Source organism: Musa acuminata, chromosome BXJ1-11 (genome assembly GCF_036884655.1).
Source record: "Musa acuminata AAA Group cultivar baxijiao chromosome BXJ1-11, Cavendish_Baxijiao_AAA, whole genome shotgun sequence".
Lineage (NCBI taxonomy): Eukaryota > Viridiplantae > Streptophyta > Magnoliopsida > Zingiberales > Musaceae > Musa > Musa acuminata.
The window spans coordinates 31,021,666-31,049,220 of NC_088337.1; the positions used below are offsets into that span (position 1 = coordinate 31,021,666).

The 27,555-nt window shown below is 37.6% G+C and overlaps 2 protein-coding genes and 2 long non-coding RNA genes across 10 annotated transcripts; 1 reads left to right on the top strand and 3 right to left on the bottom strand.

Annotated features, from left to right (window-relative positions):
- Positions 1-803: 803 nt before the first annotated feature.
- LOC135596658 (uncharacterized) lies at positions 804-4,188 on the top strand. The gene is made up of 2 exons (XR_010480993.1): positions 804-954; positions 3,902-4,188. It is a non-coding gene; the product is annotated as an uncharacterized LOC135596658 (long non-coding RNA).
- Positions 4,189-9,354: 5,166 nt separating this feature from the next.
- LOC103972634 (protein G1-like4) lies at positions 9,355-11,035 on the bottom strand. Of its 5 annotated transcripts, none has more exons than XM_065090894.1 (3): positions 10,912-11,035; positions 10,657-10,723; positions 9,355-10,353 (listed from the first exon to the last, which is right to left on the bottom strand). In XM_065090894.1, the coding sequence occupies exon 3, from the start codon at positions 10,232-10,234 to the stop codon at positions 9,614-9,616; it is 621 nt and encodes a 206-aa protein (XP_064946966.1). In that variant the 5' UTR covers positions 10,235-10,353; positions 10,657-10,723; positions 10,912-11,035; the 3' UTR covers positions 9,355-9,613. The 5 variants fall into 5 exon arrangements, with proteins under 5 accessions (XP_064946966.1, XP_064946968.1, XP_064946965.1 ...); XM_065090896.1 differs by having other exon boundaries at positions 9,355-10,523; XM_065090893.1 differs by having other exon boundaries at positions 10,657-10,733; positions 10,912-11,013.
- A 2,284-nt stretch (positions 11,036-13,319) lies between these two features.
- Positions 13,320-17,303, bottom strand: LOC135597650 (uncharacterized). The gene is made up of 3 exons (XR_010481348.1): positions 13,969-17,303; positions 13,671-13,776; positions 13,320-13,593 (listed from the first exon to the last, which is right to left on the bottom strand). It is a non-coding gene; the product is annotated as an uncharacterized LOC135597650 (long non-coding RNA).
- A 4,212-nt stretch (positions 17,304-21,515) lies between these two features.
- Positions 21,516-27,453, bottom strand: LOC135597649 (protein CHLOROPLAST J-LIKE DOMAIN 1, chloroplastic-like). Of its 3 annotated transcripts, XM_065090897.1 has the most exons (10): positions 27,258-27,452; positions 26,954-27,050; positions 26,772-26,876; positions 26,538-26,615; positions 25,757-25,812; positions 24,555-24,612; positions 23,189-23,314; positions 22,715-22,810; positions 22,536-22,607; positions 21,516-21,831 (listed from the first exon to the last, which is right to left on the bottom strand). In XM_065090897.1, exons 1-10 carry the CDS (start codon positions 27,371-27,373, stop codon positions 21,769-21,771), a joined length of 867 nt encoding a protein of 288 aa, XP_064946969.1. In that variant the 5' UTR covers positions 27,374-27,452; the 3' UTR covers positions 21,516-21,768. The 3 variants fall into 3 exon arrangements, with proteins under 3 accessions (XP_064946969.1, XP_064946971.1, XP_064946972.1); XM_065090899.1 differs by lacking the exon at positions 26,538-26,615 and having other exon boundaries at positions 27,258-27,453; XM_065090900.1 differs by lacking the exon at positions 23,189-23,314 and having other exon boundaries at positions 27,258-27,453.
- Positions 27,454-27,555: the final 102 nt, after the last annotated feature.

The following is a 27,555-nucleotide window of genomic DNA, read 5'->3' on the forward strand; positions in this document are numbered from 1 at the left end:
GTAGCAGTAAATTATTATTTTTTTCATAATAGAGAAATAGAAAGATAATAGTAAAATAAAATAATAACTATATAAATCTCTAAGAAAAACACTCCCAAAGGTCAAATGTATGAAATTATCTAATCCAAAAAAATAAGCCTCACCATTAACAAACATGATGAGAGAGAATTCAATTCATCCATTTAATCTTCTAATTGATGCATTATCATGTTCTAGTTTCTTTTTATATGATCAAGTATAAGAATAAAAAAATAAAAAATAAATAAAATATTTTTGATTTAATTTTTAAAAAATAATATATTCAAATCAAGATTGTAATCTTCAACAATGATATTATTTTTCTATATCATTAGATGTTGCAATATATCAAAACTAATCAAATTAATTTTATTAATAAATTAAGTAAATTACCATCAATATTCAATCACCCTTAAAATAAAAAGGCATCAAAAAATTCCATTGAGAAAAACAATATAAACAGTATATTATGTATTCATGAGTTTGAACGAGTGCCACGCGGTGCTGTCTTGCCACGTCGAACGTGCTATTGGTCCATGGGTTCTGCCCGGGCGACACGAAACACAGAAGCGACGGTGCAGACGGCCGCGGGGCCACACTCCGACGGCCGGGCTTCCGTGTTTGGACTCTTCGACGAAATACAGGATCCCAAATCCTCCGTGGATGCGCCCACTGAACGCGAAAGGTAGTAATCTACGTGTCACGATCACAAGCAGTCACTGAGTTCGTGCGTAGGAATAAGGGGCTCAGATCATCCCACATCTCCGAGCAAACCATGCCGCGCCTCTCCACTCCGCTGTCTCGATCGGTGGGCGGACGGAACACGAAGGCGACATCGGGTGCCGCGCTCTCTGCCCCACCTCGGCAATGCCCTCCCCACCCGCCCCGATTTAATAGCTTCGGGGCTTCCGGCCTACCATCCACGCCTGGCAGCAGGTTTCGGCTTCTCCCCTCGTTCTTGTTTCCTTCGAGAGTTGCAACCCTTTTGCCGCCGATCCTTTCAGGGTCCGGGTGGTCTCTGTGTCTTCTTTTTATATTATAGACGACCCTACGAGTTATCTTGATGGCGCGTAGGGTTACATTTGTCGGGGTTCTCTGTGAAATCGGAAGTAATTTAATGAGGATTTAGCTGCGTGCTTGTGTGTATCGCGTTTGTTTGGTTTATTTGATTCGTGAAAACCGGCTGACACAGGGGTCTATTCTTGATTGATTGGATGTTCATAGGAGGAGATTGTAGACAAAATTTTCAGTTTTGATGATCACAGTCAAGTGGCTGCTGGTCTCTTGTGAATTCTCAGGCTCCAAAAGATTTTGCTTTTGGTGATCCTTGAGTCAGGCGTATGCTGGAATCTCATGACGACTCGTCTGATAGCGGTGTTTGTACCTGTCCATTTTTCGGAATTTAGCTCTTCAAATCGAGGAAAAAGTTAAGAAGCCACGGAGCATTAGACACGATGATATAAACATGTCGACCCTCTACCACCATTAACCATAATTGTTTCTACTATTGGTTTCAGAAGTCAGAACGACTTGCGAGCCCTATATAAATTAGCATAGTTTTCTTGGGTGTATGAAAGGTTTGATGTATATTGATGCCATTTATGTCCTCTTAGAATCTCCAAGTGATAATAGAGACGAGATCAATTTTAGTGTGATAGACCAAGGATAGACGGGATACATTTGCTTGTATATTTGTGATAGAATCAGTTTGAAAATGCATTTCGAAAATGCAATCAAAAGCTTTGAAAACAGCAAGTAAAGGTGTTCCTGAAGCGCACTAATATCGTGTCATGATGGCAGAGATTGGTTGCTTGGTTGGCTTCTATTTCTTGTGAAAGATTAGAGATGCAGAAATTTGCAGTTATTTAAGAGTATTTAGAAACTAAAAACAAGTATGGAAGTGAGATCAGAATATTTAAGTGTGTAGGTTTATGGAGTACATTATGATTGTAGGATAAACTATGGTGGAGAAAAGAGATGATTATTAAATTGCTAATACTAACTATATTTTCCAGTGGAGGCTGATGATGATTTCCCTGTGTACATGTAGCTTTTTGATCAGCTTGATGGAAAATGTGGTAAAGCATTATGAATGATACCTCACTGTAACTAAAGAAGAAAGCATATTATTTTATTTGTGATATCAACATCTGAGGATTGAGTCTCTGGATGTAATGTTGAAATGGTAAAGCATTATGAATGAGACCCACTATACCTAAAGAAGGAAACACATTACTTTTTTTATGATATCATCATCGGAGGATCTGGGGTTTTGGATGCAATGTTGAAAAGAATAACGAGTTTATTTCCTGAACATAATACATGGCCTTCTGAAGCCTTTAATTACTTGAATTTGTTATTCGTTGATTACAGTTTGTTATAAATAGTCAGCTTAGAGAAGTGGACCAGCATTTCTGTCAAAATGTGATATATTCCGTGTAATGGTGAATTTTGTCCACTCTATATGTGGGTGGCTCATTGGCTTCACTGAAGCTAGTCCATGAATTCTGAACCGAACTTCTTCTAGGAATTTTGGTTCATGCTCTTGATCCCTAATTTTGCAGTATCTGCAAGTCTGGACTATCTATCGCTCTGACTCAACTCTTGTTGAGCGGATAAGCATATTGCATGGTGGTCATGATGCACAGCCTGCATTGGCATCCGCATCAAGTTTGAGTCCAGTTAGCATTTAGGTTAAGTCTAGTAGCTTCCATGTTAGGATTTTCTGAAGTTTGGAATGTTTTTTTTCCATTTTTGTTTTGGAATCTTTAGAATCATACTTAGAATCAGATTACATGTTCAAGTCTAACTTCCATTATATGGAAGCGACGAGGTGTCAAGTCTTAAAAGGTTTAGGGTCAAGTCTCAAAAGGCTTAGGTGTCTATTCCCACTACAAGAGAGAGAAATCTTGTAAGACTATTAAAGGTTAACCATCTTGATGGAATACAATGATAATAGACATTATGAGTAAAAAAATAAAACTATTTGATTTCTTGGCTGCTTGGCTAATCTCGTTCCTTTGTTGAGTGTTATAATCTTTTCCTGGCCTGTCTTTTTACCTTCACATTGTTCGTACCACCATCCTTCTTCTTTCTAATTGCTGCCTTTTGCACTTAGAAAAAAAAAGAGAAAGGTATCATGATGATCCTTATTTCTAAGAGAGACCATGTTCTTTGGTTCAATCAGGTCGGACAAGAGGGAAACGGTCATGTAATCTGTATCTTCCTTTTTATGCTTTAACTAAATTTTTTGTAGTTTATAACGAGCTAGAGAGTTACAGTGGTGAGAGCTGATCCTTTAAGCATATGGCCAGAGAAAATAGAACAAGCTCAATCTGTATCTTACATTATGATGTTGTGTTAGAGATGACAGTATCGCATTCTAAACAAGCTTTGGCATATTAATCTCATCCTGTGGAAATTTGAATCTTCGGTGTCTCTGTATATGGATTATATATTTTCTTCTTTATTCTTTTTGACCTAAGGTCAGATAGCTTTGGTCATATGATTTCCCAATACAACATTACTGACAAGAGTCTAATCATATGTTTCAAGTCATTTTGGCTTTGCATTTGGATTTTTGGTTGTCTTAAAAATCCCAAATGCAACCATTGCTTAAGAACCTCCACAAGGAACCCCCCTAAAGTCAGAACTTGGGTAATTTTAGGGATGTTTATTTCCTTTCGATAATTCTCATCCTTTTGCCCAAGGCATCTTGTAGTTCAAATTTGAACTCTCAGTTAATTTTCTTCCTCCTAGTGAATATGTGTCATAGTTCACCTTAATTACCTATCTGATACTGTTTTTTTATTTTACAAATGTGCTATACTGATTCCCATGACCATAATAATGCTTTTATGTTGGCTTTCTTTCTGTTCAACAGAGATTGATGTACTGGTCCTGAAATTTGATTTGGGAATCCTGGGAACAAGCTAACGAGTCACATACCTTGTTCATCATCATTTGTTACTCATGGAAAATGTATAAGCTTAAAAGGCAGTGCCAGTAGAATCGAATTCTATGGAGTCAACCGGATTTCTTAGTTATCATTGTAGGATGCTGTGAACATTGTGAACATCAAGTTTCTACATCAGTAATGAGGGTATTTTGAGGCTAAACATTTTGAGCTCCCAGTCTATTTGCTGCAACTAAGAACAGGCATTCCTTCCACCATGGTTTTCTTTCAATATCTGGTTGATATATGCCCATTCAACAGGTAAAGATGAAGCTATTTTGTCTCGTGAGGATGCCCCAAGGCTGTGATTAGTACTCTCTTTTTTGAGTTGTGCCACGAGTTCTGAGAGATGATGACCTCCCCACCTGAAACATCATCGTCCCTATCAATGCAACAATATATGTTAGGAGAATTTATTTGTTTTTCTCTCTTATTTTAATCCTTAACAAAATTTTCTCTAAATTTTTGGGATTTGCAGGTCGCTCGGTTACTTTTTTGTTGCCTACTTGACCTTCTTATTCTGGGTTACCATCTGTTGTCCTTGGGATACCTACCACCTCTGACCCTACCTGTGCACCTCTCACCAGCAACAAGTACCCCAGTCATAGCTGTCCGCATTGTCTATGGAATCGATGACGGCAAACCACGGTTGTCCTGGGTGACCCCAACGTCTCTCTTTCTCTTTCTCTCTGATTCCCTGTCCTCTCCTGCAGCCTTGCGCTCGTTCAAGCGGACGGGGAGGATGAAGAAGGAAGGCGTAGTTAATGTACCACGCCATCAGCACTGCACTATTATTCTACATATCGGACACGAGAGAGCAGACATGTACAGGGAAAAGGGGTCGAAGGCTGACCGTACGGAGAGGTCAAAGCGGGATGGAGGTCACGACTCCCGCGGTTACCGATGGATTCCTCCACCCCGAGAAAAGCTTGTGAGAGCCATCGCTGCTGACCATCCCTATCCCTCCCCACTTGCTTGCTCTTCAAGAAAAGGCTAGGAATCAAGCCCTCTCCATTAGGTCGTCACATGGATCCGATCGCTGTAGCACTCACTCATCACTATAGGGTTAGATTCTTTTTGGCCACTGCATGCTTCGTCAACTGCCGCAGTAAACTCGTCGGGTTTTGGTTTCTTCCTGCAGATGAGATGAGGAAGCCTGTGAAGAGAGATCACACCTGCAGTATCACATGTCATGAGTTTGCAACGAGGATGCTGGCCAAAGTCCACTCGCAGCGTTGAGGAAAACCGGGAAGAAGGTCGTCCGGTGAACGCTTCGTTCGCTGCAGGATCTGACCCTGTCGTCTCTCCTTGGTAGATACGAGGATCCCACGGCCACCGTGCTGCATTGTTGCTTCTTACAGTGGCATGACAGCACTGCAGGGGATCCACAAAATAGATTGGTGCGCAGCGCTGACACATGCGCACACGCATGAGTTCTGTGACACGTACTGTGCCGGTGCAGGAAAAGAGCAAGAGAGAGAGAGAGAGAGAGAGCACCGAGATCGTCGTGCCCCAGGTTGTGCGCAGCCTTGGGTCGTGACTCAAGTCAGGACATCAAGCATCGTCGAATCGTCGGAAGGAGGCCTACCAGTACGATTCTACTGGTAGAAAACAGCATGTACGTACACGTTACAGTAACGTGTACCGAACGCTATACATACTCATGCGCATGCACAGGAGGTCGTACGTGACACGCAGTACAGTAGATATCTGCACTGCGAACCCTAACGCACAGCATGCTCCTCACGTACTATTATAAGCCTGCTCTAAGAGTTAGGGGCATGCCGATGTCTAAGCTTGATAGATATCGATAGCTTACGCACCCCAACGCCACAAGCTCTACCAACTTCTGTCCTCACCTTCATGTTTCCACAACAACAACAACAAGAGGGAAAAGAACATCAAAGAAACGAAGAGGAAAACTTGCAGCTGTTACAGTCATCTTGGCAGAGGTTGAAGACTTCAAGCCTCGTCTCTCAAGCATAGAGAATTTATAGGATGTGTTTGATCCTGGAGTACCACTTGGATCAGGCAAGTATTACTCAGTCTCCTCAGAATCATAGGCATATTCTCCACAACATATAGGTAATTGAAATGGCTTGATCACATCAATTAACACATTTGATATATATATATATATATCATTTCATCAAATAAAACTTGCACCTTACATGCATGTGTGTGGTTTCTTTCCTATGTTTGGGAGTGATGTATCTTGTACAAATTTTGAGATCTCCCAAGGTTTCATCTGTGCTGTGGTGACACTTCAGTTTCAAAAAAAGTGAAACTTGATGAAGCTCAGTACTTTGTCTTGGGATAAACTTATGAACCATTTAAAAAAAAAGGAACAAAATTTTTCTATGATATTCTTAATAAAACTTATCCAAAATGTTTCTAATAAAACTGTGACTGGAATACTAAGGTTACAAGAACCTAATACATGCAAAACAGGTTATACATGAAATTGGCAGGGCATATGAATCCTTCATTGACAAGATGTTAATCATAGACATCAATCATGTCTAATTCATAATGATGACTAATTAATGAAAACAAAGCGAGTTAAACACTAAAAGAATGAGCTAAGTATTACCATTGATCAAAGGCAATGTGTGTGTGTGTGTGTGTGAGAGAGAGAGAGAGAGAGAGAGAGAGAAAATAAATCTTGTTGTGATGTCATGCCTTGATATATTTAAGATAGCAATGCTATTTATGTATTGGAGGATTGATAGTTCCTGAGCTCTTCTTGCTCAGTGTATTGATCCATGATATCAGCAAATACAGAATTCTTAGCATAATCACCAGAAATACTTGTTACAGTATCTATCACATCTCAGAATCAGTCCTATACAACAACATTATATTTGTCCACTTACACCATTCAAGATTCATTCACTCATTTAAGAATCATAGATTACAAAATTACAGGCACTGTTTTCAAAACCAAAAAATGTAAAAGAAAAAAAGAAAAAAAAATCCAAAAATGTTTTGTATTTATAATTTTCATAAAGTGGATGCTGATGGAGCCCTAAACTTATTAGTTGTAGCTACTTCCCTTTGCATGAGAGCTAATCCTCAGTGCTCATCAAGATTGTGCTTCTTGTTAAGGTACTAAGTTAAGATCTGGATGTGGAGATCTAGAAACTGTTACTTAATTTACTTTGAACTTTCTTGATGGATTCGACATTGTAGATCTTCCCAATGCTACTTCTTGTAGCTATCTTCCTGTCCATTTGTATTAGAAAGTTTTGTCTAGTTTCTAAATCAGGGAAGAAAGAAACCTAAGAGATCCATTTAGCTAATCAAAATGTAACTTGCAATTGAATCAACTTGGATCAGACATGATGTGTCTTAATTATGTAGACCAAAACATATCAAGTAAGAAATGACCACCAATTCATTATACATTCAATTAAAACTCATGAGACTATCAGTTGTTTCACTTGAATATGACAACTTCTTTGGAGACTTCAATCAATATCTATATATAAAGATAGCTGCATTATTATATCAGGATCTAATTTTGACCTTCAAAACATCATTTCAGCAAATATATTGTCACACCACTACTTTCACAGAAATGTTTTGCATCTAACTAATACTTTGGATAAACAGCTGACAGCATTCTGAGACCAAAATCATGAGCAATTTCACATGTAGAATCCCTACATTTTAATGATGCATATACACAGCATGGTTCAATATAGGGTGAATACATGCATGAATTTTTGCAGAGAACATCTATCATCGAACGAAACGAAGCACAAAGTTACCATCACTTGTAGTTAGATTTCGGTCTCCATTTTACCGAAGCGATTGCAAAGATAACAGCGAAACAAAACTTAAATTGGTGATGATAATGGTGGCAGCAACAATGATGATAAAATCAATTAAGAAAAGAAACAGAAGCAAATGGATGATTTAGATTACGATAAACAGAAGTAAATGATGATATCATTTACGATGTAGGGTTTGACCATCATGCATGACATGTAGGACCTCAAATTCAGTGGTTCATCATGAACAAATTGTCCTTTAGTTATCATCCTATTCTTTAATGAAAATGCTGCACAGTGGACACCAACATAGCATTATTTTCTTGGCTATGCATGACAGAACCCTTATTAACCACATAAGAAATTAGCAAGCAATCTATGCTATCAACATTTTCAATCTTTCCATGATCAATGAGCACATGGTGATAATGTTAGCACACATGGCCTCTATCTCACAATGGATGTTCCAAGTTGAATCTTGTCATAATCCTATATTAGAGTCACTTGTAGTAGCATAAGAGTTTATAATAAATAGTACATGGATGTTGTAAGTTAATCATGCCATGAGCAACCTCCAAATAAACATGAGAACAAATGTGGCTCAAAAAGGAAGAAGCATTGCAAGTTTGGGAAACTACCACCGGTAGGGAAGACAAGAAAGCTGTGTCTAAGATCAATCACTAAAGCAAGCAAGCAAGCCAGCCAGCCATCGTTTAACTACAACCATAGTAATTGGAAAGACTCATATCATTCATCCTTCCATAAACAAAACACAGGTGAGTTTCCAAAATGCCAGTCTCCACACGCTTAGATTGTGTCATCAGCATGAAATAGTTTGCTTGAATGAATAGTGTAACTTTTGTCTGGCCTCCTTGTTACTATTTCACGTAAGGATGCCATTGTGCAAGCACCTGTCAGTCTTGTATTCTCCTAAGAGTTTGCCATGGAAATCGATTAGCTTGTGAGTATATCAATTAAATCTCACAAAAAAGCACATTATTATTCTTTGGGGTAAGTCATCTATTCCACCCCAAAAAACAAAGGAAAAGGCCACCGGTGATATAGCAAAGCAACAAATCGAGAAGGAGGCCAAGATAACTGATCATGCAGAAGACAAACAATCCTTGTGTACTGTAACATGATGATCTGAAAAGGTCACAATCGACTCCATTTTTTATATCAACAAAAAAGAAAAAGAAAACAGAGAGAGAGAGAGTGTGTGTGTGTGTGTGTGGAAATGACACATCAAGTAAATCATTAACTTTTTTCTGCAGCCAGAATCTAAGTTTCACCTCAAAGCTCTTGGCTCCAACCCACAGAGGGGGGCAGCAGCAGCAGCACCTCACGTCCTTTTCCTTGTTACTTACTGTTAATAGATAACCCTTGGCGCAGGCCAAGAGATCAGAGATCTCGAGTACAGTACCGGAGCAATGAGGTGCGGAGTCCAAGTACAGTAGTCATTGTCTTGCCATGGTGTCACTGGCCAGACTAATAATCACACTGGGAGGAGGTAGATATTAAGCATATAAAACACTGCTACTTTCCCATTGCCTTCCTCCGAAGCTCCTCCCACTTGCAATCACAAAACTGAGAGAGCGAGAGCAGTGAAGGCAAAGCAATATCGCATGAAGTAGTAATATAAAGAGTAGCGATTTGTTCCAAGGTTCAATCGAAAACAGGGAAAAGAAAAAGGGAGTGACATAAACAGAATGATACTAATAAGCTCGATGAAGAGAAAACAAAAGGCTCACACATTGGTAGCTAATAGTCATATAGAGAGAGTTGAAGAGAAGAGAGCAAGGCTTCAAGGCATATCTGCTAAGCCTCCTCGTTGATGCCAGTGGGATGGAGTCGGTAGCGGAGCTTAGGCTGCGGCGGGTGGCGGTGGAGGGTGCTGCTGATCCTGCTGTGGCTTCTTGCGCTTCTTCTTCTCGTAGCTGACGCCGCGGGCCTTCGACTGGATCTCGCGGACTTCACGGAGGTAGAGGCGGACGGCGCGAGCGCCGAAGGGGTTGGACTCGGGTTTGCCCCCGTTCTCTTCGTAGGCGGCACGAAGGCGGCCGATGAGGGCGTCGAGGCTGCCCCAGGCTTGGCGAAGAGGGCACGGACAGGGAGCCGGAGGGTTGGGGTGGCCGAAGAAGGGGCACATCTGAGTGTGCACCTTGGTCTTGCCGAACTGATCGAGGTAGCGGAGGAACTCCAGCACATGGGCGCCGCTGCACCGCGCGAGCGAGAGAGGGGGTCGGTGGTTTTTGAGGTACTGCCCGAAGGTGTTCCAGTCGCGGCGCTTCTGTGACTCGTACCGACTCAACGACGGGGAGGAGGAGGAGGTGGTGGAGGAGGAGGAGGATGAGGGTGCTGCGCCAGGGGTGGCGGATGAGAAAGATGCGAAGCAGTGGGGGCTGTTACTGGGGCCGCCAACACCGCCGCCGCCGCCGCCGCTGTGGTCGGAGTGGGGGCTGTCTGGGTTGGGTATCAAGTCCATGGAAGATAGATGAAATGACCTCCCTCTCTCTCTCTGTTCTACTTCTTCTTCTTCTTCTTCTTCTTCTTCTTCTTCTTCTTCTTCCACTTGCTGTTACTCGTCCTCGTTACTTCTTGCGCCTACACAAAAGGTCAGATGAGTCGAACTCAGATGATGACGATGATGATGATCAAACGATGAGGAGGTTTGTGCAGATCCACAGTGCTCTTCCCTTCTTGAATTGGCTTATACTCATGCCGTTTTCTTTGGCTGGCGTCGAGAACGTTTCCACAAAGCCATGTTGGAGTCCCTAAGGGAAGAGAGAGGGAGAGAGAGCCAGATATATATAGAGAGAGAGAGAGAGATGGAGAGAGAGAGAGAGAGAGAGAGAGAGAGAGAGAGAGAGAGAGAGATGCAGCTGAGTTTAAGAATGGAATTTTTACCTTTAGGGCTGCTGCTGATCTGTTGTCAGAAGCGAGGAAGGATTGGAACACTCAACAAGCTGTGGTCCTGACAGATACTAAGTAGATCACAGATTAGCATGAAAGAGAAGGTGAGGGAAAGGAGAGATTGGGGGGGGGGGATCACAAGATAGAGGTGGGAAGCCTCCTGAAGGAGAAGGTCACTCCCGGTGGTGATGGGTGCAAAGACTCTGGAAGAGAGAAAGAGAGAGAGAGAGCGAGCGATCGAAGGATTACATGCTTGTGAGCGCGGAGAGAAAGTCCAGCAGTTGCAGAGATGTTTGGTCTAAAAGGGGGAGGATGCTACTGGCTTCCTGGGAAAAGAAAGCGTTGTAGAGAGAGAGAGAGAGAGAGAGAGAGAGAGAGAGAGAAGCACAGGGTTCTTTTCGGTGGATGGAGAGACATGTTGACAGTGCGATGAAAGGTGATGTGACAGGATAAAAGATTAACTTGGGTGGAGGGTGACATTATACCTCCACAATTAGATGCATGTAATTAACATGTTTTCCTTCACAAAATCATATTGTGATAAATCAATTCCCCCCCCAAAAAAATAACAAAAAAAAAAGTGAGCCGATTTTTCTACGAAAAAAGTTCTTATTTTTAGAATTTCTTAACTGAAATATCTCCAGTCATTTATTATTATTTTCTTCCTATAAACAGATCCCAATTCAATTATAATGTTTTTACACTATAATATATTATTTTTTAATAATATTAAAAAAATTATAAAATAGTGTATTATATTAATTTTTATATTTAGTTTTTTTTAAAAAAAATTAATATTATTTAAAAATAAACTTTTATTTTTGAAATATTTTATTATTATATTGTTTTGATATTACTTAAAAATACTGCAATATGGTGTAAAAATATTATAATTAAATCGATTCATGTAACATAGTGTAAAAGATTAGCTTCTCTTTCTCGATTTTTCTAGAAAACGTTCTTATTTTTAGAATTTCTTAAGATCCTGATTTAATTATTATTTTTTACACTATATTATATTTTTTTAATAATATTAAAAAAATACTATAAAAATATTATATTTTTATATTAAGTTATAGTATTTTCTATTATTGTTAAAAAAAAATTAAAATACTATATTATAATATTTTATACAATGCTAAAGATCCTTCTAATATTATTAAAAATAATATAACAGTATTAAAAATATTATAACTACTCCGAAGGATAAACATAATAATACTTTAGATATTAAAAATTCTTGAAATGAAAAGCTTTTGGGAAAGAAATCCAAGTTTTTTCTTGGATTAGTAAGTAAAATAGAAAATACTTGTCAGCACAACAAAATAATATTTATGCAAAGAGCAGCATCAGCTAAGCCTGCAAGATTCTGAATCTTGTTGTGTGCGAGAAAAGAGACGTGAGTGCAGGCATCATCGTGTTGGCCTACCATCCATGGAAATAATGAAGTGCTCGAGCGACCAAGTGTTGTGCTGGTCATGACAAAGAACAGTGTAAAGAACTTTAATGACAGTCTCCTCAAATAAGTGATAGAGAGAGAGATGATTAGATGCACACTGCGAATTATAATGATCGAGTTGCATCATTAATTCCATGGCTCACTTGCACTGAAAGAAAGAAAGATAACCATTGCAATCTTAGAGTGTGCTTATGATAAGACTGTTTTGATTGGAGATAATAATAAATCATTAATTTCTTACTAATCACAACGGAGATATACATGATTATAATATATTATTTTTACTTGTAACTTAGTAGAAAACCAAATATTTATTCATGTGTTGGATCCATAATTCCACCAATTTTGCCTGATTAAATTGTCTGTCTATTTCGCATTCTATGCACGCCAACTATTTCAACAAACACACTGATGAGGATACTGTTTAGTTCGATGTATGCATTGGTACTTAAATTTAAGAGCATATTAATGTGTGTGTGTGTGATAGAGAGAGAGAGAGAGAGAGAGCATATTAATCTTCCTATTATTCTTCGTTCCCTGCATTATATGTCAATACCAACCATTTCTACCTAATTCATTTGAACATAGTCCCAAAGTCAAATAAAATAATACATAAAATCACATTTTAGATAGCAAAATACAAAGACTTTTTTAATTCTATGACAATGTTTTTTTCTTTTTAAAGACACTGCATAGCTTTAACGAGTAAGTATAAAAGGATGAAGATTGATTGAGATCTACCAAAAGATACGCAAGTGGCTTGCAGTGTTGGATGATCTAGACAGATGAGAAACCATAAGACCTTTGAGCTAAAGAGAGCTTGCACACCATGGGAAATCATAGTAGAAATACCATGGCAATGTTCAAAGAGAGTTTGCACACCATGGAAAAGGTCAATAGGGAATAATACACCTCAACAACATCAACAAAACATTAGGAGTTCAAGAATAAATTGGTCAATTTGGCTCCACTGATTATAGTAATGTCAAGGAAACTAATGATGGCTGCTTTCTCTCTCTCTCTCTCTCTCTTTTGATTGTAAATCTATTGCAGAATAAAATGGATGGCTTCTCTAATTGTTAAAATAATAAAACATTCCTTAATTGGATCCCCAACATAAACTCTACTGAGCAATTAGATAGGATATGGATCAGCAATAACATAAGAATCTTGGGTTTAGACAATCAAGAATGAATTGACTTGGGAATTGCCACCAAAAAAGATTGAACCATACCGCAACTTGCTCATATAGACAATCAAGAACTTATGGTGTATTGTACAGACAGCTAGCACATGCATAATTGGCACTATAGAATTGCCTTACTTGGGTTTTGTGAGCCATTTGAAAGATCTTGCTTAGGGTTTATCTGCAGGCCTGCTCATTCCTGATGACAGCAGACATCTCTTTTCCACCCCAAAATCTTGCAGGAGCCTTGCAGGTTCTGCTTCCATCGAAGTAGTCATTTTTAAATCTGGTAACAAAACCAAGGTGAAGAATTAGTAATCCCATAGTACTAGGAAAACAATCATACAATTATTTTAATCTGACCAATGTTTCTGTTTCTCTCTTTATCCTGCAAAGATGCCTCTTTCACAACCCTCCTCTTCCTTTCTCATTGATTTCCACATACATCTCAGAATATTTCAGAATGTAACTGGCAAGAAAGATCTAGCATTAGTCATTATTAATTCAGGACCCAATGAAGAATGTGAAACTTCTGATAGCTTTGAGATACAAAGAAGTTTAAGAAAGTACAAGCTCTGCACCTAAGTCTAGGATCCTAATGACAGACGACAAGCTCTTAATGCCTTTTGGAGAAAACAGAAGGAACATTTTGTCAACTCACCTCCCGTATAAAATGGTAGGCAGCGAGGCATCAGAGGTGAACAAGCCCAGTTTTCCTCGATGAACATCTTTTTTATAGAGAAAAGCAGGGTTTGGTACACTTCCATGCCTCAACAAGCCCAGTTTTCCTTGATGAACATCTTTTTTTTTTAGAGAAAAGCAGGGTTTAGTACACTTCCATGCCTCAAAGTTCTCAAATATTGAGATTATGATGCAAAAGAACTCATAAAGAGGGAATTTACTCTGGCAATTCCAGAGTCCTGGACGAGGATCTTGCTCAGAAAGCATTAACACTGTCATGAGAACTGTGAAGAACCATTGAAACACCAAAAAAGGCAGATATTTGGAACTGAGAAAAGAAAAGTATTACTACATTAAAACAACATCAGTATAGAATTGTATCTAGCTCTTGTTGATGTACCATGATCAAACTAAAAAAATATCATTAAAACGGAGTGCACGTGTCAAGTACATGAAAGAACCAAGCTAGACACTATTCCTTGAGAAGCATATATATTTTTTAAATAAAGTGTAACATGCACCTGAGAATGGTTCCAAAACCAAATTAAAATTTGTTTAGTACCATAACGGCAGTTCAGTAGCCTACCATCAATAACTCTTGAACTTTTTAGCTATCATCTTTCATTTTTCATTCTTGTTTCTTTAAAATTTCCGAATAATCAACCAATTTTCACACTTATGTGATCCGTAATGGAGATGAATCATTCACAAAACCAAGCACTCCAGCATAAAGATATAGAATGCTCAACATCGTTTGATGTCACCTAAGCAAGCAATAACATCAAGGTCGATTCCTAAATTTTTCACCAAACAAATTATCGGTAATAAATGTTTCATAAAGATAGTTTTCATCAGAAGGTTCAAACTGTCAAGAAACATCTATTGGGCTGCGGTTAACTCTCTGTTTTCTTAAGTACTAGTAGACTGCAAGCATTATAAAACTTGTTGATGTACTCTACCTAAATTTTACTGGTGTTGTTATTTTATGATAATCTTGCATCTATGCCTGTCTAAACTTCTTATTTAGATCTTTCTTGCAAAATGGATTTACTAATGTAAATAAAATGTCAAAACTAGACTTGCAAAATGGATTTACTATGTAAGGAAATCTCAAAACTATGTGATGCCAAATGACAAATGGTTTGTACTATCTAAAGAACTAGTGACAACCAAGTCATTGAATTGGATGATTGCATATCTAGAAACATGATTTACACCAACCTAATCAGCAAATAAAAATTTCTGCACTTTAAGGATTATACCATACCCATTTATTTCAACCACCTTTATCAGAACTCCCAGAATAGCAATCAGAAAAAGAGTAACGAGACTGATAAAACATTACAAGGTTATATATATAATCGAAAAAAGCCTTGCACCCTGGATTTTGACCTGAATATCAACCTCTAAGCTGTCCTAAATCAGACAAATTTAGGCAAGAAGGGATCAAGTAGAGCTGAGTCAGTTGACAGTTAGGAGGGACTACCATCTCAGCAGTCATAGATGTAATATATAAAAAAAAAAGGTAGAAAAGGCAATTTTCTATAGAAGCAATATTCATCTAGAAGATAAATACATGACAACAATTTTCTACCATAAAAAGGTTGTCATCATTCTTGGAAACGCAGCTAATCATACAATAATTTGTTTCCCATCAAGTCAGTCACATGCAAAATATTAAGATGGTCCCCTTGCTAATGTAGTAGTAGCAAAAGGTCCAAACTGCATTGTCAAGACTGAAGTTGTTTAATTGAATCACAGAAGTGATAGCACAGAATCATGGGAGTGAGGATTTCAATTATCATTTCTAATTTGGCTGTCTACTGATGTCAAATCTCATAATATTACAATCCATAAGGAAATTAATGTTTATTATCTGATATTGATGTGGAGTAGAAACCCTATTTTTGAAATCACATACCGAAAAGATTAAAAAAAATTATAAATGCAATGAAAATTCCTCATATCAGGATCTCCACTTCTAGTGAAAATCAACTCTTCCGAAATTCATTTCATATAGAGGACTGTTTTATGAATCTACATTCATAAAATAGTAATTTACTTTATATAAATAAACCATAACAGGAGTAAGAAGTTTGCGATGAGTCACAGATCTTGTCTAGAATGTACCATTTTGATCTGTATATCCTATAACCTCCAACCATATATGGTGTCCAGATCATCAAGAAAGTTTTGTTATGGGAAAAGTAAGAAAAGTCCAGCACCGGTGAAAAGGCAAAACTCACTGGCAAGTTGGCCGACAAGCTAGCATGTGAACTAATTTGCCCATGCCAACCCATTAACTACAACAATCTTATCAAGAAGAATGAGCAAAGACTTAATCTTAGATAATGACCTCACTAGTTAATTGATCTTATTTCCTGTAACCAAACTTAAGTTGGATTAGATTGGCTTAAATGGGTTAATGAAAAACTATGTTAGGATATTTTATTGGCAAGTTGTTTTGGATAATTGTCACCACATAGCAACATTAATTTTTGGAAAGCCAGTTTTACATTTGGGTAAATAGGCTTGTAGAAGTTGCTGGCTCATATCACGGTATTATGGATCTATTATCCAAGTTCTTCAGAGATACGAGTAAACTAATATATATTGCATTATTGGCAATGCAAGCACAGAATGGTCAGCATGGCACAGAATGGTTGGTATGACTAATCTGTTGTCTAGCCACATCAACATAAATGTGTTCAACTGTTCATTATTATGCATCGGTATTAGTCATGTGTGGCAAACAAGCATGAATCTAGAAACACATCAGCCAAGCTAAAAATGATATTGTATTTACAAATCAAAATATACTAGATACTTGAAAATAAACCATTAAAATGCATGCTCAGCCAAATTGAAGCTCCAAGCTTGCAAGCCATCTCCACTACTGGGGGCAAAATATAGGCCATTCAAATGGTTCCATATTAATCACCTATGTTGATGCTTAGTCAGCACATTGACAATTATGACATCTAAAATGGTGCACAGTCAAGTCTTGGTTAGTAATCAGTTGTGCCCTTCTGATCTTAGCACATGCTCAACATTGTAATCATTAGAGGGGAAGTCCTTGTGGTCTCATTTGTCCACATAGCAACATTCAACTTGGGTTGAACCTCCCTCAGCTCAGTTCTCCAAGTAGATCTTGCTTATAGAGTAGGTAGGGTAGATAAGCTTTAAACTCTCACAGTTGACATTTATTCACTATCCCCTTTCACCCTCTAATCTGCAACTTCTCTTTTTAAGACCATGGGAATCTAACTTAACAATCAAAGGAGACCACACCAGTTATGCAATCTAGACAAAGTTGTCCATAACGTCCACGACCCTATGAGTACTTAAAAAAAATGTACTACCACCACAACAAAGATGGTCTTTAATAAAAATGTAAAATTTTTGCACTCTAGCCCTAAAAAATCTACATCAGAAACTTGTAGGTCATGGTTAACATCTGTAGTAGAAGTTTCTCAAGGTGAGCCTTCAGTTTGTCCTATTAATAGTTTTGTTTATGCTGCAGGTAGAAGAACACACACACAAGGCAGTAGAACCATAGGATGACTAGATTGTACATTAACTATTTCAAGAAAAGAACTACTGAGAGTTGTATTTGTATAGAAGATGACATGGCTGTATGTTTTACTGTCCATATTACTAAAAGGACACCTGAATGGACTGTCATGAACAACCAAATAAAATCTGGAACAGGAATCGATTATTCGGTACCCCAATAAAATCTGAAATGGGAATCTATTGTTTGGTACAAATATGAAAAAACCGAAAGAGGGTTAATTCATATTGAAAGGTCAAAGAACAAAGAACTAATATACTCCTTGCACTTTAGATGATAAAAACACCACCCAGGGGTAGATTTGGAAAAAAAACAACAAAGATACAGCTTTAAAAGCTAATAGCAACTGAAAATTACAAACATGCATTAATTTTGATGAATTTGATGGTTGTGGACAATATACACAACTAGCTAATGAGTTAAACCATAAAATGCAGCCACATAAGACGAGGAGCATAATAAATACAAATAATGTATTAAGTACTCCTCTCCAATTCATTAGTAATCTAGTTTATTAGAAGTGGGTCTGCATCTTGGAACTTAGTGTCAGGGAACCAGTCATTACTAAAAACAAACCACGATGCCAAGCTCATTAAGAAAAGTCATGTCACAGAGAAAGAAGAAAGGAACTTCCCATCTTCCATAACAAACAAAAGTCGCCTGAACCTTTCTACCTTAGATTATAAACAGTTCGTACAAGAGTACATAAATAGATTACTAAAATCATTTCTATGAAGGTTGCATAATGCTGCTTAAGATAGATGCAAAATTTGTTAGTTCAATCTAGCAAATAAGGAAGGTATAAGTGTAAGATATTAAGAAGGCAGATAAACACAGAAATATGTATAAACCTGTCATTATTAAAAATTTAGTACAACTATGTATACCTAAGGATGTTTCTTTTCGTTATACATATACTACAAATATCTTCAATGCATGAGGCTCATGCAATATGCACTCTAGAGAGACTCAATATATGCAACCATATGACATAAGAAGAAATTTTTTTTCCATGAACCAAACTTAGATCATTAGGTCGTAACAATATTTATAATATAAAAAAAATATATAACTCAAAAATAAGATTATTTCTATTTCTTCTGTTTTCTGTTGCTTCCCATTTACACTGTTGAAATAACATGTACGAAAAATATAACTTCTGAAGAGATGCATGGCATTTCAATTTCATAGCAGTAAATAAGTAATTACAGGTGAGGAGCATATTTATAATTCAGCAACATGTTAAAATTAGCTAATACCAGAATCTTTTTTACTTTGAAGGGGAATAAAACACTTCAAAACTATCCACATTCTGATGGTAGGATCTACTCTGATGAAAGCTTTGCATTATGAGATCCATATAAATTGAAAACAAATCAAACCAAAATTCTGTGTGTAAAAGCTAATAATAATAAGAAAATAAGTGCCTACCACATTGTTTCCTTCACTATATCTATACACACATGGAAACCTATATCTTAAACTGAATTGAAAAGATAACACACAAATGCCTGTGACAACAAGAATCAGGAGGCATCTCATATGCAATGCAAGAGGAGAATGGAATAGCTGCAGATGACAGAAGAAATAATATAATAGGGTTAGTGGCATATATCAACAGCTTTCATTGCATGCATAACGCAGCACAAACACCTGCTATACCTAGGAAAGCTTGAAAGATTACATCTCACAAGACAAAGTTAAGTATATAAAAATAAAGTGCTGCATAGTTAGAACTTACAAAGGGCATACTCAATTACACTGCAGAGTATGTTGGGATTGCAGAACAGAAGTGGGAAAGAGAGAGAAGTGTGAGCAAGGCTGAGTTGTACCTAGTAAATTTTATAAAGATGTAATCATGTCAATACATGGTTACCAGTGAAAAGTGCAAGTCCCAAAATGATGGGATAAGGGTAAATGGCACAGAAACGGACTATCAAAACAAGTTAAAAGTCATATATATTAAAGGGAAACTGAGAGGAAGCTACTAACATGGCATACACTCAGTTTAGTTGGGAAGTAGAGTGCTCCTTCAGGATAGTAATTGCTGCATCAATCTGATAACTTGTGAATAATCCATTAAAATAGTTTCTTGATAGTTCCCCGGGGCATAGTTCTCTTGGTCAAGGTGCCACATTTTTCTAGCATATATCTGCAGAGATTGTTCCAAGGGATGACCTAGGTGCGGGTGTCTTTATAAACCATAGTGCCCCATGAACAATGTGCAGCTTCCTTCGTCATGATCCTCACCATGCCTGATGTCCTTATAGGCCTGATGTCCTGGGTTAGAATCAAAAGCGTTCACGCGCATGCCTGTGCTGAGCACGGTAGCTTTGCAGAACCTTGGTTGGATTCATGACTGTTCTTGTCATCATAACCGGATGCTCTTATACACTAAAAATTGTCGTTTTCCTTCGCAGCTCCAAGAACTTTACTGTAACTACTCCGTGCTTTTATTCAAAGCAACAAAATTAAGGAACAAAAGATAGATGAAGGATGAAATAAGAAAAACCCCACCTGAGCACAAGAATCAAATTTAAAGTCACCAAGAGAAGGGGGGAAAAAAAGAACAAATTTCAACTTTCAAATGTAAGAAAATCGTACACCATTATTTATCTTCTTGGAGGATTCAGAAAATAACTTCAAGAAAGACTTGAAACTTACTATATAATCCGCTAAAATTAAGAAGGAAAACAAGAACTCGGAAGTTTAATCTGGAAAAAAAATGAAAAATAAAAATAATATAGACGAGCCATTTCAACTGATTTGATTACTCTCAGCACCGCTGACTCATTGACCAAGAATGGCATGAAAGCTGCAGAATCGTAAATCTTCCGAACAAAACCTCAAGGAGATCATCCCATGCCGTCTCGCACAAGTGCCAGGAGGTTCTTGTTCTCCTCGGATCATAGACGAAGAACAAATGATGAAAAAACGAATTAGATTCGAGAACCTACGGTAAAACAAGAAGGAAAAGAAGAAAATCTCACCTCACACCCACGGATCAAGAGGCTCATTTAGCACTCGAATTACCTACATCAAGACCTTGCGCTTCGTCTGCAGCAGTCCTCTCAGGCAAGAGGCTTCTGTGCTCCAGAGATCACCAAATCCTCAAAATAACCGCCTCTTTTCCACGAGAACCCCCATAATCAAACGAGCCGGCCTCCCGATATCCCTCCATCCGCTCAAATCACGCTTCCGGTGATCCAAAGCTCTTTCTCGGGATTTCCAACCGTTATTTTCTGTACGTAATGCTTTATCGCTAAATATAAAAAGAAAAGTTCGACCAACAAAAACCAATGCCCTCTCCGTCAGAGGAAATTTCAAAATAATAATAATAATAATCATTATACAATAGTATGTACCGGACAATAAAAAAAAAAGATCTAATGAGTTAAAAATATTTATTCTTTTAGGGGATTCTGATGAAGAAATGAATGAGAGACTTGAAATCAAATTCACATAATTCACCATATTTAAGGAGGAAAACACGAGCATGAAATTTATTTAGCCAAAAAGAAATAAAACTGAAAAATAAATAAGACATTTCAACAAAATGGGTTGCAGACGACAAAAACGATACACAAACTGAACTATGATTCAAACCATGTTTCTCCTGTTGATATGATTAGCGATTATATAAGCTCTCTCTCTCGCTCTCTGTCTGTGAGCATTTGATCCACTAAGCATTTTATTTTTCGCAGGTAAAGTATGATGATAAACATACTACTACATCATGAATCGCTTGAACAAGGACGTGTAATAAATGTGTTCTGTTCAACAATGTCCACCTGTCAACTCAGGAGCATACATATATTTATATACCTTTCAGACTCTTCATTCCCAGGTTGATTGTTGAATCGGATATGCAAGACACCGAAGAGAATAAATACTGCACCTTTCATGACATCCCTCCTCCATAAGTTTCCTCAAAGTACTTAACGAAAACGAAATGAACCACAAATGCGAAACGCCGGCTTAAATATCGAAGCTGCAAGGAGTACTAATGCAAACTACATGTCAAGCACCCAAGCGCACACATATAACCCCTTGTAAAATTGAACATATATATATACAAGGCTAGGAATCCACTTCTTATTGGCTTTAACCAAAACTGGTGTGCTGTGGCAACCTCCATGCGTTTTGCATGAATCCTGGAGTACCTCTTGAGATACAAAAATAGCAGAGGGGACCCTGCAAACCTAATCATCGGTAGTAGGAAGCCATGATGTAGAGGGTTATTGATGTCGCCAGGGTAACAAGCAGCTCCTGCCAAGTACAAATGTACAGGAGTTGTCAGGCGCATGGAATCAGAAGGCCAAACAACATGAACGTTAATCGAGGATGAAGATGAAACCATCTACACATTTTTAGGATGCGTTATGATCAAGCAAGCACCAAGAACTAGAAAGTTTTCCACCTCAGATTGTGCAAAGTTACATTAAAGGAGAAAACAAAACCTTATATATGGGAAGAATCGGAACAGTTGTATCAAATAGTGTAGCATGGGTATAGAATAAAGTATTAAACTTGTAATAATGCAAATCATTGTTTCCAGCCATATCTTTTAAATCTCAGACACTAGCAGTGCTTTTTCTATAAGAGTTGGAGTGGAACAAAGCATTTGTACAGAAAATCCAGCCAGGCGCCTATTATTCCCTGTTCTTGTCCTTCAATAACGAATCCAAAACCAGGACAATGATGCAATATACCACCGACCCACTATAAGGTGACAAATAGATGCATTAGTTAATACCCTATATGAATGACCCTAGCAGAACCAATCTACTCAATAATTGGATGAAATCATACTCATTATCATACTTGGTAGTATTGTGTTCATGATCCATTAAGACATTACAAAATTAGGATCGAGCTCAATTTGGTACCAAGATGTTGCTAGCAAGTTCTATCCGTGCACTATATACTCCACCAATTGATGACCACACAAGAAAGATGGTGTCGAGCAATACCTGGTTATTGTAAAGAAACAAAGGAATGGCACGGCCTAAAACCTCAATGAGGTTGAGGAGTCCAGTGTAGCCCTGTGACAGTATTGAGCAGCCAAAGAATAAGAAATGGATGAAACCCAGACAAAGTATTTAAGAGAAAAGCCACTTGTAAGGAATCTAGTTTTTCTTAATATGCATACCAAGGATGAAACAGCAATACATCCGAAAACCAATGCAAGGGAACGAAGTATCCTCTTTCCCATGCGTACTCCCTTGCCTTCATCTTCACCATATTCCTGAAACCCAGAGCACGTACATGACTGAATTTAAATAGGTTTCTTAGATACCTCTTTACTTTGAATGAGTTGCTCTAGCATATAGATCTTAATGTTAAATTTGGCAAATGTAACCAAAACAGAAAGACAAATCAAAATGTTCCATGTCAAATAATTATTGCATGAAGAAGTTTCTAGAGAAGATAAATAAAAATCATTAGCAAGTTGTATGGGCCTCTAGAGTGGCTATATATAAACTATAGAAGCAGTTTTCACTGCTTGTGCACTGATCAATGATTATTAACTAACAAAACAACAAAACACACTCAAGATACTAATAGCTTGAGCACTCAACATCAGTTGTTCCTCATTAAGACAGACCACATAAGTATGACTTACATCTAGAGTAGGTGATACTGCAGGCTCAAATGCTTTTAGCTTCTCAAATATTCGATAGAAAAAAATGAAAGCTAAAAACTGCAAAGGCTTCCATTCCGCATTCTGTTGGATCAGTACCCAGAGACTCTGCAAAATCAAAAGGGCAAAAGATAAAAATAACTAAAAAAGAGAGCCTTACACCAGTATATAGACAAGCCTGTGATCATCTTCATCAATGACATAGTAGGATACTTCGAAAGCCAGGTAGAACATCAGCAATGTTGTGACAGAAAAACTTTATACAAAGTTAATGAATGTAGATTTTGGTCAAGTTATGATTCTCGACTGTGCAAGCATTTTTATAAATCCTCAGAATATGAAAGCTGTGGTGAAATAAAAAAAGGTAATCCAATAATTCTGTTAGTTCTGAGATCATGAGTTTTCTTGGACTTGGAGACTATTATGAAAGACTCAATAATTGTAATAAACAAAACTAAGAAATATGCACTTTCTATAATCATATATGGTTTAGAAAATTCATGCCAAACTACGATTTGAAAAAGAAAAAACATATCATACAGAACCACAAGAAAGCATGGAAGGAAGATGGAGCATCCTACCTCTGTTCTCCTCAATGATGTATCTCCTCTCTTCTCTCCATTAGGTACCCCCTGCTATCTCCTTTGTCCAAAACGTTCAACCAGATAATGAAAGAGATTGCAACATTTCTTTTTCAATCTATAAAAGTTCCCTAAAAACTTACGCGACCCCACGATCTAAATCCCGTTACCACTCACTTAAACCCTGTATAATTGATCCTATTATTTAAATTCAAATTTCTGTATTCAAATTTGAATTTCAAAAAATGAAATTTCTAATCATGCCTTTAAAAATTAAACAAATAAAATATTAAAAGAAAATAACATAATCATAAAACAGATGCACTCAGTCAAGTTTTACGTTGACAGCAACACATGAATTGGTTAGTGTTGCTTTTCAGTTTTGATGCTGATATTGCAGGTAAGTTGTAATGGATAGAAGACCAAAATGGTTGGACAAACTTGTAGGGGGGTGTCAAATGCACTAAACGAGTATTAGAAAAATTATGATGTCTGACAAATGGCATTCTATCATAATTATGTCTTTATAGACTCTTGAACAGGTTCACTGTTCTCACTGCTTTTTATTGATGGCTTGTATAAATATATTGTAATATGAAAAGAATGAAATGTTGACAAGCCCACCTGATCTCTTATGGATGGATATGTCTATAATAGATTAAAAAATTACTAGTTTGCACTTATTATGGAAACATCAATCTGCATTCCAAGGACACAACAACAAACTATTCAAAAGAAATCAACTTCAAGAAAAACTTGGATCTTACAAAGACTGCAGAGATAGCCATATTAATGCGCATATCCTTCACGCTAGACTTGGAATACCTACAATGAGATAGAAGCAGACTAGATATGAAAATCATCAAACATTAAAAGTGTTCCTCTAGTTATCACACAAAAGAAATACTACAAGGATGTTATGCCATTGTACACTAATACACACAAAAAAAAAAAAATACAGATTAACATCAGCTAGTGACATTCTAGATCAGAGGATGTCAATTATGCATCAGCAAGTTGGATATATACAAGTAAAAGAACATTAGTATTAGTAGTCTGTTATTTATCAATTTAGTCATTACTACTAGTTCAGAATAAATTTAAATGTATAGCCTGATATCTAATGACATCTGGATGATATCAATAAAATTATAACTCATACCCCATTAACATCATTTGTAAGAATTAGCAATGTTCTGGATTGAAACTCACCTTCACCAAATTATCCTTTCCTTACCCACATACCCACATTTTCAAGAAGGTGCCAGTTTACTTAGCCGATAAAGATGCTCAATTCATTGTGAGGCCCTGATCAAATCTCATCTTTATCACATGCCATTCGGACGAAAAAAAGGAAAAAAAAAAAGAGAGGAAAAGAGAAAAGGAACATTTGCCAGATAAGCCTTCCCTCCTCAACTACACAAGATAGAGGCTCAAACCCTTATGAGGCTACTCTGTCTTCCCTAGAGATAGTTTTAAAACATCTCAAGTAGTACTGCACACCCCACATCACCCCAGTGTCACCAATTTTGACCTACCAAATACTTGTATGAGAGCATATGTCCTTCCAAGTTTGAACCATTTAAACATCAGTATAGTATGCCTGTCATGTATAAATTCAGCATCCATTATGACCATAATTCAGATTAATGTTAGAAGACAGTGAAAAGATTGCAACTATCAGTGACCTTACAAATCTTGACCTCTTTTACAAAACAAGGGACCCAATGTTCCTTAACTTCCTAACTTCTCAAAAAGTATTCATTATGCTTATCAAACAAAAATAAGAGTTTTCCCTTACAAGGAGTTTCCTATTTAGCAATATACCTTCCCAACATGGTATTTTATATCTCGTGCTGGTCAACATAATGATCCTTGCATTTGCATACCTAAATGGTTCTTCTAGTACAACAGTATAGCACTAAGTCAAAAACATAAGCCCATTATCATGCACCATCCAGACGAGTACCTTGGTCCCCATGGTACTATTGGCTGCTTATCTGCATACTTGATATCCTTTGACACCTGAATTACGAATCAAGTACCAATATATAAGAATTTAAGGTAAAGATACCAACTAAAACAATATGACTGATACAAAATCAAGACAAGTTTGCTGCAAAAATTCATCCAAGAAATCATCAAATCAGATAAGAAATTGGACACACAAAACCATGCATCCACTGGTAATTTTACTAGAAGAGTTATTTAAATACCACAACTATAAAATAATTATATTAAAATAGTGTAATTTGCAACACATTCATGATGTAATTTAGCACACAATGAGAACTCTCCTCAAACAATGTGCAAGATATTCTCAACATGTTCTACAAGTTGAATCCAATATGTCACAGAGACATCCAAATCTTGCAATGTTAGGTTCAACCAAAATTTGCTACTTTACATTGTTCCCACAGAATTGGATATCTTACCATAGTGTCATGTAACCATGTCTACATTCAAGCCCATAAACAAATCATAAGCATCGACAAATCAGCAGAATATGGCATTATCATAACCTCCTCATATTGATAAAACTAAATCATCGAACATGAAGCAAACTCAAGCCAGCAGAATTATGGCAATTGTTTTAGACTAGGATACAGAAGGATGTTGACGATACGTATCAAGTAATAATGCGCTTATGAAAAGTCAATGCAGTCAAAGGAATGCTCCCATATTATTAGTAGTCTCTTCTAAAATTGTTGCAGGGAGAAAAATGAAGAGGCATTATAAAGGAGAACGACCTTAAAAGACCCAAATGTCAACCCTTTCTTCCTACTCTGCAGTTGTGACATCATGATTCTGTCATATGCCTTCTCTAGCTGAAACATGAAATAGAAACCTATAATTACCAGTAAAAATAAACAGCCCAATGTACAGTAAGCAAATGACTAAAAGCAATCAGATGCAGGTCAGCAGGCTAAAAGTTTCTTGTTTAGCAATAAAAATTAAACTAGTTGTCCATAACCTTAACCTACTTTGGCAAGGTATGCTTCATCTCCCCTACGCTCTGCATCCTTACGCTTTCTTGTATATGCCGCCTTCACCATATCAAACCCTTCTATCGAACTAACACCAAGAACCTACTAGCCAAAACGCCAAGAAACCATTACAAACAGTCCCCTTGCTTGAAATGTCAGATCCAGAGAATGTCCGTTACCCCATATGGATTTTCATCGCCACTATCATATGGGCTCCCGGCAGCGGACGAAGCCATACATACTATCCGAAATTTACTCGATGGCTTTCTAAAGAACCTGCCAGCCATCAATTAACGCCAAAGAATCACATCCCAGGTAGCTAAAAAAGAATCCAAGAAGCTCAAGAATCATTTGGTAGAAAACATACCAAATTCAGTAACTGAAACTTCGAACGGGACATCGCAATAACATCAATTAATCGCACAGAGAAGCGTCGGATAACAAGGGGGACAAAAATTCTTGCGGAGGGTTTCGCGGGATTACCTAGCGAAGGACGAACGGAGCGGAGCCGACGGAATCAATGCGGCGCTCCTATGGCTGCTGGGGTGAAGCGTGGTCCAGACGAAGACGGTCGGGGTCACGGCCGCTGCCGCCGCCATGTCTCGAAGAGGAATTGGGAACTTAGGGTTTGGGCGGGTCTCGTACTCGGAAGGCTGCTTGAAGACACGGATACCATAATAACATATCCTGGGGAGAAGCCGTCATTTAGTAATCGCGACAAATCCGAATCCGAATCCGAATCCGACTTATTTGTGTCGCGAGCACCACCTAACCACATCGA

What these genes read in the sequence shown, in the direction of transcription:
- LOC103972634 (XM_065090894.1), bottom strand. Translation starts at nt 10,234, where the DNA reads ATGGACTTGATACCCAACCCAGACAGCCCCCACTCCGACCACAGCGGC.
- LOC135597649 (XM_065090897.1), bottom strand. Translation starts at nt 27,373, where the DNA reads ATGGCGGCGGCAGCGGCCGTGACCCCGACCGTCTTCGTCTGGACCACG. An exon ending in TGGCTATCTCTGCAGTCTTT is followed by an intron (nt 23,315 to 24,554) that starts GTAAGATCCAAG and finishes TTGATTTTGCAG; the next exon opens with AGTCTCTGGGTACTGATCCA. An exon ending in GTATTGCTGTTTCATCCTTG is followed by an intron (nt 22,608 to 22,714) that starts GTATGCATATTA and finishes ATACTGTCACAG; the next exon opens with GGCTACACTGGACTCCTCAA.